Consider the following 15,084-nt stretch of genomic DNA (forward strand, 5'->3'; position numbering starts at 1 on the left):
CTTTATTATTATATTGATACAGGGAACTATGATCATTTTAAGTAACATTTTCTAGTGAATTCCATAAAATTAAATGTACTTTATAATCAATAATTATTCAGATTATCTCATACTTTATCTTTCTACTTTTTTAAATTTTTATTCAGGCAAACATAAATGGTCGTGTGTTAGCTCAGTGTAACATTGATGAACTGAAGAAAGAGATGAATATGAACTTTGGAGACTGGCACCTTTTTAGAAGCACAGTAAGATACTTTGTAGAATTGTTTACAACACTATAAAATTTAGTACCAATCAACATTAGTCTAAACTAAGACTTTTATATATTAAGGAAGCATGTAAAAATGGCATTCTACACTTATCTGCTCTCACTTATTGTAGAGTCTATTGTGCATACTCTATGTAGCTGTGCTTGGCAACCTTTTCTGTTTAGAGTATTTTAGTTGGAAAATGGCAAAGAGGCCACCTGCCTATGTCCCATGCTTTGCCACTACCAAGCTCTTCTAACTCTTCAGATCTTCACCTTAGTGTTTTTGTCACTCTAATTGCTCAGTTGTAGTAAGACTTAAATCAGTTTAGAAAAATCCTTTGTATCTGATCAGATTCTTCATCCTTCCCTCTAATCCCCAATCTCTGATCACTACTCCTACCTCCAATGAGAATTGTATCAAATTGGGTCAGTCAGTCTTCCCTTGCTCTCAGTGCTTCTTCTTAGCAACTTTCTGTTCACTGACTTCCACCTGCCCCTTTGCTATAAATACCCGTTTATCTATGCTGTGCTGAAAATTGAACCCCCACCTATGTCCAGAGGTCTTTTTTCTGTTATTGTAATAATCCCTACTTAAAACTTGGTTTTACCATTGTCCAGCTAGCTTTTTCAGACGCTTCTGTTGCATTCTGTTTTGTTCTAAAATTAGATTTTTAACTCAAGTAGTAATATAATGATCGAATTAGAGTCAAATATATATGACCATTGTTGGCATTCACTTTTAGTATTAACTGAAACACCAATAATATGTTTGCTCACTGATATTAGGATAACTTTCTAATGCTTTACTTTTTAAATAGTGTTGAGGCTCCTGAATGATTTTGTCAGTGTGAGTGTTAATGATATTTTAATCTGCTGTTCAGGTATTAGAGATGAGAAATGCAGAAAACCAAGTGGTCCCTGAAGACCCACGTTTGATTAATGAAAACAACAGTGGCTCGGCTCCCCATGGGGAATCTGTTCGTCACTCTTCACATAATGAATTGCCTCACACCGAGCTTTCCAATCAGACTCCCTACACACTAAATTTCAGCTTTGAAGAACTGAACACCCTTGGCCTAGATGAAGGCGCCCCACGTCATAGCAATCTAAGTTGGCAGGTATTTATTCAATGTCATCTTTCATATTAAGGATAAGAGCAATTTTGAATTCATAGATGTTGTATTGGAGCAATGACATTGTCATGCAGAAAATAGTTCATTTGTACCTAAGTGAGCTCAATAGACTGGAATGGAGGACTCCCTATTCTCAGGGAACTATATACTTCTGAAAAGGACAGTCAGTAAAATTAAATACAAATTAAATTATTTCATAAAGCAATCAAAAAAAGAGTAATGGCATAGGGCAAATAGATCCTGGACTACTTTAGTTAGGGGGTTAGCATAGTTCAGTCTTTCACTTGCTGTTTTCTTACTGAAACTACTAATCATTGACTAAATAATTAAAAAAAAAATTATGTAAAAAAAGGAAACACTGGGGCGGGGGTAGATAGCATAATGGTTATGCAAACAGACTCTCATGCCTGAGGCTCTGTCAGGTCCCAGGTTCAATTCCCCACACCACCATAAGCCAGAGCTGAGCAGTGCTCTGGTAAAAGAAAAAAAAAGAAACACTGATAAAAAACATAGGATAAGAGGGTACAGCTCCACACAATTTCCACCACCAGAACTTCATATCCCTGATAGCTTTCCTATTCTTTATCCCTCTGGGAGTATGGACCCAAGGTCATTGTGGAATGCAGAAGATGGAGGTGTGGCTTCTGTAATTGCTTCCCTGCTGAATATGGGCATTGACAGGTTGATCCATACTCCCAGCCTGTCTCTCTCTTTCCCTAGTGGGGCAGGGCTCTGGGGAAGCTGGGTTCCAGGACACATTGGTGGGGTTGTCTGTCCAGGGACGTCCGGTTGGCATCATGTTAGCATCTGGAACCTGGTGGCTGAAAAAAGAGTTAACATATAGAGCCAAACAAATTGTTGACTAATCATGAACCTAAAGGCTGGAATAGTTCATATGAAGAGTTGGGGAGTTTCTATTTTGTAGATAGTTAGTAGGCCTATTTTAGTTATATTCCAAAGAGACCATGACTACACTAGTTTTTTTTTTTTTTTCCTGAGCCTGACATCTAATATGCAGGTGGATCCAAGTTATTATCTGGGGAGATGATGTCATGGCTAGGAAAAGAACCAGAAGGCTGGATCAGGGAAGAAAGTAGCTCCCAAATATGGGAAAAGTGTATAAATATTGTTGACTGTAAACCCCATCGATTTGATCTGATCTGGGTCTCATATTCAGCTTAGGAGCCTATGTGATCTCTGCATCCCTTTAGATCTGAGCTCACATTCTGTGGTCATGAGTAGGAATGTTCCAAGATGCCCAATTTCAGGACCCATCTTCCTCAGGTGGTAGATAGAGTATGTTGTCCAGCCTGCCTTCAGAGGATGGAACATTCTCTACCATTATTGATCCACATTAAGGTCAAGGTCCTATGGGGGCCCACAAAGGTGTCTATTTTGTTGTTCCTGATAGAGATGACCGGTAACAACGGAGAGAGGGATCTATTTGAGGTCTAGGTCCATCATATCTTTTTGGGAATCTAGCTTTACATAAGCTTTCTAAGAACCGTTATGTGGGTTTTCAGTATATTGACATACTGTTTATGGATATTTGTTTTCATGATTTGATATTGGCTATGGGTGAGCATGTCTTTGGATAAATTTAGGAGGACAACAGGTGAGGATGAAAAATAAAGGAGTAAAAGGAAAATAGGTAGAAAACTAAACTAGGGAAAATACAAAGCAGTTTACAGATGAGGGAGAAGTTAAGTGAGGGAAGAAAAAATAGTAGGTAGATGCAAAGAAACACCAAATATATATATAAAATGAGACTGATAGTTCTATTGGTGTTGACAGTAAAAAAAGTGTTCTTTTATTATCATTCTCTACATATTATCCACCTTACTTAAGTTGGGGTACCATTTTATTATTGGGCATTGACTAAGATAAAAAACATTCTCTTATTTTATAGTGGGATGATTCCATACTTGATCCTTTTGTGTTTGTTTCATTAACACTAATCTATTTCTTTGCCCGTTTAACAGCGATTCCTTTTAACATTTCTTAAAATCCTCATCCTCTGCTTTTCCATACACTTGGAATCTAGGGCCTGGAAACTCAGTTTTATTCTTTTTTAATTTTTATTTATAAAATGGAAATATTGACAAGACTATAGGATAAGAGGGGTACATTTCCACGTAATGCCCACCCTCAGAGCTCCATATCCAGTCCCCTTCCTTGATCTCAGCTTTCTTCTTACTGAAGCAGTCTCATAATACTTTAACAAATCTTGAAATTCCTGTACTTTCTTAAAAGTTACTGAAAACCTCAAAGAGTTTTTGTTTGTATAAATTTTATCTTCCAGTATTTCCTGTTATAAATAAAAATAGACAAACTTAGTGTAAAGTATTTTTAAAAAAATATTTATTTATTCCCTTTTGCTGCTCTTGTTTTATTGTTTTTGTAGTTATTACTGTTCTTATTATTAATGATGTTGTTGGATAGGACAGAGAGAAATGGAGAGAGGATGGGAAGACAGAGAGGGAGAGAGAAAGACACCTGCAGACCTGCTTCACCACTTGTGAAGCAACTCCCCTGCAAGTGGGGAGCCGGGGGCTCGAACCAGGATCCTTACACCAGTCCTTGCACTTTGCATCACCTGCACTACCGCCCAATATTTTTTTAAAGCTTCACCATTCACAAGTCCCAGTTTTGAGCCCCAACACTACATGAGAGCAACACAGCGCCAAGGAAAGTTCCATGGGTGGTAGAGCTGTGTCTCTCTCCCCTTTCTGTCTCTTCCTCTGTGTCTTTCTAGCTGAAAAGTTAAAAAAAAAAAACAAAAACAACTAAATATTCAGTTTGGAGATGGTGAAATTACACACACCCAAGGCCCTAGAACATGAAAAAACAAATACACCAGTATCACTACTGGAGCTTGGTAATCTAATTTTCCCTAAAATAAGCAATCCTCTGGCAGGGGAAATAGTTCAGTAGTTGAGTAAAGAACTTGTTGATGAGCCTAACTGAGTTAGTCATTTCTCAGCCTGATAGGATTACAGTGTGTGTGTGTGTGTGTGTGTGTGTGTGTGTGTGTGTGTGTGTGTGTGTGTGTGTGTGTTTAATAGACAGGGAAAGTGGTGAATGGACATTTCTTGTGGAGAAAGTCTGATAAGCAAGTTTGTCAGAGCTTCACTTAGATCTTCCTCAGTGACCAACTAACTTATGAAGACCTCAACAGTTTACATACATGTCCACTAGAGGAGAAACAATAGTTTTGTTATTGCTTGTGACAAAGTAGTTAGTTTTAGAAATAATTGAAAGGGTTAGCTCCTGAGTTGGTTTCTGAAGAGTTGTTTGCTTTGAGAGCTTAAGATAGTTGATAAAAATGTCTTTGTTTCATGAAATATTATAGTTTATGTTGTTCAAATTCATCTTTATTATTATATTGATACAGGGAACTATGATCATTTTAAGTAACATTTTCTAGTGAATTCCATAAAATTAAATGTACTTTATAATCAATAATTATTCAGATTATCTCACACTTTATCTTTCTACTTTTTTAAATTTTTATTCAGGCAAACATAAATGGTCATGTATTAGCTCAGTGTAACATTGTTCAAGGACTCTGCCTTATTCATTTGATTCCTGTGTATCTTTTTCTAGTACAGTATATACTGTTACCTCAATAGTTTTTTTTAGTATATTACTACAAATTGAAATTGGATAGAAACTCTTTGTTGGACCAGAACAATAGGTCCTTGAGCAGGGTGCCTGCATTGCCATGTAGGTGATGATTTTAAACCCTCAACAACACAGGGAAGTTCTAAGGTACCAGAGGACGCTTCAGTGCTGTGGTGTCTCTCCTCTCTTTGTCTCTTTATGAGAATTAAAAGTTGGCTTGGAGTGGTCAAATCATGCATGCATGAGACCCCAGCTCTACCAAAAAAGAAAAAAAGAAATTCTAAGAAGTTGAGAGCCTTTTGTAACATACATTGAAGACTTGGAACATTTGTTACTGAATATATCTTAATGTTCATCTGCTTTCCTTTTCTAAGAAGTACTATGTTAACTATTCTGCTCTTAAATATTTTATCTATGATGGTGACTTTTGCCTTAATATCTTCTAATAACAGTAAAAACTATACAAGGTTCACAGCTTTTGCTAAACTGTGTGTTGAAGAATTTTCTGAAAAGAATTTTGTATTTTGAGAACTTGAACATTCTTAGTATATACATTTGTATTTCTTAAGCTGTTGCATGTTGTGATTTATTTATTTAAATTCTTAACTTTTTTTTCCCTTTCTGTTTTTACAGTCACAAACTCGCAGAACTCCAAGTCTTTCGAGTCTCAATTCCCAAGATTCCAGTATTGAAATTTCAAAGCTTACTGATAAGGTGCAGGCTGAGTACAGGGATGCATATAGAGAATATATTGCTCAAATGTCTCAGTTAGAAGGGGGTACAGGTTCTGCAACAATCAGTGGTAGATCTTCCCCACATAGCACATATTATATGGGTCAGAGTTCATCAGGGGGCTCCATTCATTCTAATCTAGAACCAGAGAAAGGGAAAGATGGTGAACCAAAACAAGATGATGGAAGAAAATCATTTCTAATGAAGAGGGGAGATGTTATAGATTATTCATCATCAGGAGTTTCCACTAACGAGGCCTCACCCCTGGATCCTATCACTGAAGAAGATGAAAAATCTGATCAGTCTGGGAGTAAGCTTCTCCCTGGCAAGAAGTCCTTAGAAAGGTCCAGTCTATTCCAGACAGACCTGAAACTTAAGGGGAGTGGACTGCGATATCAAAAACTTCCAAGTGATGAAGATGAATCTGGAACAGAAGAATCAGATAATACTCCCCTACTCAAAGATGATAAAGATAAAAAAGCTGAAGGCAAAGTGGAGAAAGTGTCCAAGTCTCCAGAACACAGTGCTGAGCCCATCAGAACCTTCATTAAGGCAAAGGAGTACTTATCAGATGCTCTCCTTGACAAAAAGGACTCATCTGATTCAGGAGTGAGATCTAATGAAAGTTCCCCTAATCACTCTCTTCACAATGAAGCAGCTGATGATTCCCAGCTTGAAAAGACAAATCTCATAGAACTCGAAGATGACAGCCACAGTGGAAAACGTGGAATAATACCACATAGCTTGAGTGGCCTACAAGACCCAATCATAGCTCGGATGTCCATTTGTTCAGAAGATAAGAAAAGCCCATCTGAATGTAGCTTGATAGCTAGCAGCCCTGAAGAAAACTGGCCGACATGCCAAAAAACCTATAATCTGAATCGAACACCCAGTACTATGACCCTAAACAACAACAGTGCTCCAACCAATAGAGCCAATCAGAATTTTGATGAAATGGAGGGAGTGAGGGAGACTTCCCAAGTCATTTTGAGACCCAGTACCAGTTCTAACCCAACTGCTATTCAGAATGAGAATCTTAAAAGTATGGCACATAAGCGAAGCCAACGTCCAAGTTACACGAGACTCTCAAAAGATTCTCCAGAGCTTCATGCAGTAGCCCCTTCTGATAGTACAGGTTTTGGAGAAGAAAGAGAAAGCATTCTGTAAGAAAAGCAAGCAAAAGTAGAGTAATGTTCCTGTACCACTGTGACACAATTGACCTGAGCTTTATAGTGAATCAGATCATACAGGTCATCTTCCATAAGTCACTAATGAATGAAAATGAAAAGCCTTTGATGAAAGAGACAAATGGTATTAACACAGGAAACCATAAGGAAGGATGGTTCAGTTAGTTGCCGGTCTTTGTAATTAGAAACAGAAATTCATATTTTTTTTCTTTATACCAGAGCACTGCTCAGCTCTGGCATTTGGTGGTGCAGGGGACTGAACCTGGGACTTAAAAGCCTTAAGCATGAGAGTCACTTTGCATAACCATTGTGCTATCTCCCTGCCTGAGATTTACTATTCTTAAGATCACTTTCATTGGCAAAACCATCTGACAAAATTTTTTGTAATTAGACTTGAGGATAAAGATAGGTCAGAGATATTTCATTAGACACAGAGGGTTTAATTTGCCAAAGAAAATGAAAGGCTAGTGACATTTTTGTAGAGCTTATCAGGTAGTTGAAGGGTTCCATAATGTTAGAGAAACTGGAAGCATATTTTCTTTTTTAGAGTTAAAAATAAGAATTATGGGTTACAGAGAAACTCAGAGGTTAAAGGGTAAATGTTCTTTAAATTGAGAAATGGTCATCTATTTAATCAGCAAATTGCTTATTAAAGAGTTACTAATTTTTAAGTAGAAAATATATAATAAAGAGAGCTTTAAAATCAACAAGATCTAAGTTAACAATGTCCAAAGTGAGCTCCAGTAACTGGTCATCATGATCTGTGAGGGCTGATGACCTCCCTATGACCTGGATGCTCTTCTTTCCAAATCCCAGACCTGGCTTCAGGCACCATCCACCTGCACACATAGGCTGGGCACACAAATTAAGAATTACAAAGACCTGCCCTGGTCTACTCTATAATTCTTATGTGCTCAATGTTTCTTTCTTTTAAAAAGAATTTAACATTTATTCATCTATTATTGACTAGAGACAGAGAGAAATTGAGAGGGGGAAGGGAGATAGAGAGGGAGAGATACAGAGAGACACCTGTAGCACTACTTCACCACTTGTGAAGCTTCCCCCTGCAGGTGGGAACTGGGGCTTGAACCCTGCTGCATGTGCACTGTAATATGTGTGCTTAACCAGGTGTGCCACCGCCCGGCCCACTGTGCTCTATTTTTCTTAACGAGCTTGGCTATAAGAAGGGGGAAAATGAGTTCTTTGGTGAATCAGGGTGCCATCAGTAATACTAGACACTAAGAAATCGTTGGGAAATGAATGGGGAAATAACTGCATCTAAAAAGGTCAGTGACAATTGACAGCTGACAAGGAAGTATTTAATTAGGGGAAGCTAAAGCATTGCCCTCTCTTGCAGGGCAGAGTTTATTTTAACTTTGTTCCAAAATCAATGTGTTGATTCTGGGGGAGGATCTTCAGAAAGGAAATACTTCAAGAAAAGTTGTAAAACAGAATTTAAAAAGAGTAAAAAGAAAAAATTGGCTTCACTTCTCATTTATTATAGTCAACTAGATGTACTCCTGTACTCAATCATGATACACTGAAAATTGTGTTGTGGTCTTAACATAGCTTGATTCTGTAGACTTAATGTTGGCAGCATAGCTTCAGCCAACAGATAAGGTTGTAGATTGAGATTGTAGCTGTGCAGTTACCTGAATTTAGTGTTCTATTTGTGATGCTTATCACTAATGAATTTTCATTAATCTGCCAAATAATTATTTACTTGACTAGCCATTGCACTTAATAGTTGTTCCTTTGGGTTTCATTGCCTTGCTCTTTGAATGTACTCTAACATTTTCATCATGTATTCATTTTGCATGACTTAAGCAAATGTTTCAACTAGTTTTTAAAAAAGAAAGGATGATATTGACATAAATTAAGATGCTAACATTTTGATAGAGTGTTTATTAGTTTGTAATATTGTACGATTAGTCATTATTTCAGAGGCAATGTTTTGTTTCTTTTCAGGTGAGTAGAGACAGCTTAATATCATTGTAATATGTTATTTATACTATCTGTGAAGTTAACTCTAGTGTATTAAGTGTACCAATAGATTTAGAAAACAATAAACAAATGGCATGTTACTCTGACTCATGAATTTTTATTCACTAAAGTGGTGACTCATATTTTGATTAAAGATTAAAAATACTTTGTGTTTTATTAAATGTCTAAAGTTTGTTGGAGACTTTCAGGTTCATCTAGCTGTTACAGAACTGGAGATTCCCCCAAGTCAATTGAGAGATTTGACACGCAGGTCATAGTGCCTGAGTCGGTGCCCACTAACACAACTCAGCATGTATTTCTATAGCTATGAGAAGTAGTTATTCAGATCCTGGGAGGATATTAATGTGACTATTACATGAACATTCTAGAAAAGTATATTTTTTTCATACTGTTACAAAAGTTGATAAACCATATGGATTATTGAGTCATACCATCATTCTTTTGAATCTGTGTATATGTACATGTATCTATATATATAATACTTAGCTCAGTCTGATTTTCACATTTAGCAAAACTAAGCTAGCTAAAAAATGATAGAAAAGAAAAATCGATACTCTAAATTGCTAGTCCTTTAGATTCTTATCATTAACAGTCTTAGCATATTTTATAAATTATTATATCTTCATGTAAGGCCACTGATAGTTTTATTCATGTAGCATAATATTAAGCCAGAGCCACTCACCTTAGACATGGAATGGCAAGTAAAACCTTTCTGTAGATTAGAAATGAGAAGAAATTGTTAGTATCTCTCAACTGATACAACTTCCACATTGCTGGAAGTTAAAAGTATTCACTTTCAAATTCTGGGGAAAAAACACAGTTATAACTGAGTCTATAGTTTCTCAATATTAAAGGAAAATTTGTTTTGCATTATATTTACTTATTTTGATGCATATAGTAATCAGAATAATTTAAATTTCCTAGATAATAATCATAGAAACTTGATTTGCTTAAAGTACTTAAGTTGAGTATGCTTTAGATCATTTGCATGTTACAGTACTATAGTAGTTGTAATTTTGTTTTTATTCTTACAAATACTAACCATTAGAAAATACTTGGGAATAAAATTAAATCCTCCTAGCTAACATACTAAATTTAAAAATTTTAAGACCATGTAATTTTTTTGGTCATACCAGGAATTCTCAGCCTATTTAGAAGTACCCTACAGTTAAAAAAAAAAAAAAAAAAAAGGAAAAGAAAGAAATCTGGAGTTCCTGGCCCAGTCATGAATAAATCAACATAAGCACCTGTAAAGAGAACTAAAAGGCACCATTCCCCTCTACGGATGAGTGGCATTGAGTGAATAAGCTGATAAAATGAAACATTTAATGAAATTAACTTTTTAGGCAAACAGTTGAGTCTGAACACCAAGCCTCCTTCATCCCATACCTGCCCTTCCAGTGTTTGATTACCACTTAGCCAAAAGGAAGAAACAGTTGGGGAGACTTGCAGTAGATGGAGGTTAGCTGGCTATCTCAAATGATTTTATGTTTTACCTCTAGGTTATGGTGTCCCCTTTCCTACCTCAGAATCCTAGTTATAGACTATAATTATGTAAATGAAAAATAGAAAAATGTACATGTAACGTGAGTTAGACCCTACACTCTTATAACAGCTCATCACATCAGAAAGGTTGAGAATCCTTGGTTGAGGCCATTTGACTAGAGGGAGAATTTAAAATCTTACATAATTTTAAACCCTTTCATGCCTAGGAAGAAAATGCTGCCCTTGAGATAGATAGACCTTCAGAGGATCCAGTTTAAATGAAGGTATGTAAAAATTAATTTTCAAAGTCATTTCAAACTAGCTGTTGAAGAACAGATCTTGCCCATTAGAGAATATATGTTCTCATCACATCAAGAAATGATTAGGTAAGAAAGGATTGCTAGAAATTCATCACTGTCACCTACATGGTCAAAAAATGTTCAACTTTTGGTATATTGTACCAAGGTAAAGGACTTGGGGGCGGGGGGAAGGGTTTTCAGGTCCTGGTGTGTGATGATGGGGGAGGACCTAGGTGGTGGTGGGGGAGGGGTTAGAGTGTTTTTCAGAAAACTAAGAGATTTTATATATGTTCCAACAATTGTACTTACTGTTGACTGTAAAACATTAAAAACCATTAAAAGATTTTAATCCTTTTAAACTGCAATAGCTAATAAAGTTCATTAACATTATCATGTGCCCAGGCCTGTGTGGTGGATGAAAGATTTCATTACCAAGGCTTCTTAGAAGTAGAAGCAGAAAAATGTTTTGAATAGTGCCTGTAGAGTGAATGCTGAATTTCCAATCACAGTGAGGCACAAAGAATTTAAAAGAATAAAAATTTGGGCTGGGGAGGTGGCATAGCGGTTTATGAACCAGACTTTCAAAGGTCTGAGGCTCTGAGTTCACAGGCTCAGTATGGGCACCACCATAAGCCAGAATGAGTTCTGTAATAAGTAATAATACATAATAATGAAAACCTCACTCTAAAGAGAGTACTAATAGGATGATTCATTAAAAATAAGAAAACCTAGCTATTTGACTGAAGTGAAAGGCAGTCACAATAGGCAAAAATATACATTGCATCATAGTGTACAATAATGACAGTGTTGCTATTTTAAAATGCATAAAATATTGTGAGCCTGCTTGTGGGATATAATCAGCAATCATCTATTCCCAAAGAATATACTTAGGTCCTTGATTTTTCTGGGTTTATGTATGTTTTGTGCTACTTGCACTAGTGATTATGTATTAGGAATCCTTTATTTTGCTGAAATGTAGCAAGACATGAAATAAAATATCAAAGTGAATTGTTAGAATTTGGATAAATATTTAACTTAAAAAAGGATAAAGAACTATACACTCTTATCTTTAGATTCAAAAGCTGTTTGAATTAAGATTAGAATACCCGCTACTCTTTTCTAATTTTAATGTATTTTAAACTTACCTCATTTTCTTTGAAGGCAATAGGGCTCTAGATCTTAGTACCCTGCCCAGAGACCAATCTGCCTGACAATTCGGTTAACTTCTCACACAATTGGTCTCATCACCGTAAACATAGCATAAAGAAGACACGGCCTGCCATTCGGTAGCACTGCTACCCAGTTGATTGGAGAAGAGCAATGTGTTTACCTCTATTAGTTTTCTTTGTTTCTGGTAGTTGTTTAATTTGAATGACTTTCAATGAAATGTTCTCTTTATGAAGTATTAAGGATAGAAGCCAAAAAATGTATAGTAAAGGGCATGTTAATGACTAATTCTACATAGTTAAACATTGACATTTTATACCATCTTTGCATTTGTAGTTTTTAACTGTATTTCTGAGAATTTATAAGCTACTTACTGTTATATTTGATGCAAATTAAACTCTTAATTTTAAAAGAGGTCGTTTTCTTTTGTAATTGTTATTCCTCTCCCTTGAGTTCTTTTCACTCCTTTGGTGTTTTCTTTATGCTGTTATGTACTCATCCTATTTTGCATTGAACCATTCCTTAGAACAATAGAATGAGAAAGACCTTCTAGATAACTTTTAGATCAAATCCTAGCTTTTTTTTTTTTTTTTTTTACTTTCCAAATCATTGTATTGGGGAAATAATGATTTATGGGACAGTCTCAAATACATGAATGTTTCTTATTTCCCTGTGATGAGTGTTTACAGACCACCGTCACCTCTAACCCACATCCTTCTTCACCATCATGTAGTGGCTACCTATGACTTTACACCACCACCACCACCCACCCCCACTGATTTCCCCTTAGTTCAGAGTCCTTTGTTTTGCTCTAGTACATGGCACCCCGTTCAAGTTTCACTCTATGGGTCCTTTTTATTTCCTTCTTTTTTTCTATTATTTTATTTATTGTCTCCAGGGTTATTGCTGGGGCTCGGTGCCTGCCCTACAAATCCACTGCTCCTGGTGACCATCTTTTCCCCATTGTTTTATTGTTGTTGCTGTGCTATTATTGTTGTTGGATAGAACAGAGAAATTGAGAAAGGAGGGGAAGACAGAAAGGGGGAGAGAAGATAGACACCTACAGACCTGCTTCACCGCTTGTGAAGTGACCTCCTATAGGTGGGGAGCTGGGGGCTTGAACTGAGATCCTTGAGCCAGTGCACTTTGCACTATGTGCGCTTAACCCAGCGCACTATTGCCTAGCCCCCAATATTTTATTTATTTTTAATAAAATATGCAGAGAAAATTGTATATGTAATGCAAACATATATACATATGTATCAGTGCTCTCTATATATATATATATAGAAGAGAGAGAGAGAGAGAGACCAGAGCACTGATCAGCTCTGGTATATGGTGATCCTGGGGGTTGAACTTGGGACCTCAGAGCTTTAGGCATGAAAGTCTTTTGCATAATTATTACACTGTCTCCTCAGCCCTCCTTGCTTTTTTATATATAATTTTTTAATTTGTTATTAATAGTTTGTTACAAGTTGTAAGATTACAATGTATAGTAAGTACCACACCCACCACCAAAGTTCTGTATTCCCACCCTCCTACTTCCCAAAGATAACCACCAGAGCTCTCACAAGTCTTACAGCTTGCTTACTGGTGTTTTGTTTGGATTTTGTTAAGTTCATGTAAAGTAGATCTCTAGATTGCATATGAGTGAAACCATATGGTAGTTGTCTTTCATTTCTTTATATTTTATTCAGCATAATCACCTCCAGTTACATCCATTTTATCCCAAAGGACACAATAGCATTTCTTTCGATTGCTGAGTAACATTCTGTGGAATATATATCCCATAACTTCTTTAGCCAGTCATCTGTTGATAGGCATTTAGGCTGTTTCCACTCTTTGGTTATTTTGAATAATGCAGCTATGAACATAGGAGTGAATATGTCCTCCTCCTAGCTTCTTAAGTACCACCTGCAAGTGAGATCATCCCACATTCATCTTTCTCTTTCTGGCTTATCTCACTTAGCATGATTCCTTCAAGTACCATCCAAGAGGCAAGTGAGATAGCATAAAGATTATGCAAAAGACTTTCATGCCTGAGGCACCAAAGGTCCCAGATTTAATCCCTAGAATGACCAAAAACCAGAGCTGAGCAATACTGTTGTGAAAAAAAAAAAAATTGTGTGTGTGTGTGTGTGTGTGTATGTGTGTGTGTGCGCACGCGCGCTAGGAATAGGGAGTTGAATGATAACTGGTGAGATTGCCCCATTCTTCTTCTTCTAGCGCTTGCTCTTCTTCTGTAGCCAGTCAACAGCGTCAGGTTGAGCCTGATGTCTGCTTGTTGCTGGCTTTGAAAGTGACTGGGATCCATGTGGATTCAGTCGGCTAGGAAGGATCGTCAGTTTCCCCAATAAATGGGTACTCACGGGATGCACCGCGAGAAGGTCGATCCAATGCATCCCTTTGCCCCATTCAAAACCACTAAAACCAGCACCTTTTAATTTGAAACAACACAAGGAGAAAACAGTTGTGGTCCAAAGCATTTACATTGTGATGGGCATGATGACAGGGCAAGTATGTGTCTGCTCAGCAAGTCCTAGTATTCCAGAGCCATCTTATCTCACTTTCCTCTGATACTAGCTGGACAGTTCCACTCAGATATTGACCATTAATTAGCTCGTGTGCAGCATGTGTAAAAAATAACTCAAAACTTCCCCTCAACCCAACTCTCCCTACTGTTTTCATCCTTGTCAGTGGTACCACAGTTATCTGTTACTTAACTCAGAAATCAAGTTATAGGTGCTGGAAAGTAGTGCACCTGGTTGAGTGCACATTATAATACACAAGCACCTGGCTTCAAGCCCCCAGTCCCCACCTTCAGGGCTTTGTGAACCCCCAGTTCCCACTTTGCAGGGCCCATGGTATCTCTCTATCTTTCCCTTCCCTCTCGATTTCTGACTGTATCCAATAAATATGATAAAAATTAAAATATGAAAAATAACAAAATCAAGTCATCTTTGCTAACATACTCTCATTCCCTCAACCCATCAGTCACTGACCGTTAGTCCTCTGTGCAGCATCTCTCCAGAATGCATCTTTTGTTTCCCTCCACTTTAAATTCAGCCACCACCGTCACTTGACTTTCTCCTCTTGCCCTCGTTAGTGTAGTCTGCACATAAATGCTGAGAGAGCCCCCCCCAAATGCAGAATTTGTCACTTCCTATTCAACAGTGTCAGTAACTCCCATCACTTGAAATATC

At 37.1% G+C, this 15,084-nt stretch overlaps 1 protein-coding gene across 9 annotated transcripts in view; it reads left to right on the forward strand.

Moving 5' to 3' along the window:
- The window catches only part of KIDINS220 (kinase D interacting substrate 220), a 129,256-nt gene extending 116,960 nt beyond the window's left edge, over positions 1–12,296 (forward strand). For 8 of the 9 annotated variants that reach the window (XM_016187766.2, XM_060187023.1, XM_016187768.2 and 5 more), the window contains 3 exons: positions 147–245; positions 1,132–1,368; positions 5,641–9,010. In XM_016187766.2, the coding sequence (XP_016043252.1) occupies positions 147–245; positions 1,132–1,368; positions 5,641–6,906 (1,602 nt within the window). In that variant the 3' untranslated portion in view covers positions 6,907–9,010. Of the gene's footprint in view, positions 1–146; positions 246–1,131; positions 1,369–5,640; positions 9,011–10,642 lie in introns of those variants that run through there. The other variant, XM_060187026.1, reaches the window with a different exon arrangement.
- The last annotated feature ends 2,788 nt before the right edge of the window (positions 12,297–15,084 follow it).

This window comes from Erinaceus europaeus, chromosome 3, assembly GCF_950295315.1.
Source record: "Erinaceus europaeus chromosome 3, mEriEur2.1, whole genome shotgun sequence".
In the NCBI taxonomy this organism is placed as follows: Eukaryota; Metazoa; Chordata; class Mammalia; order Eulipotyphla; family Erinaceidae; genus Erinaceus; species Erinaceus europaeus.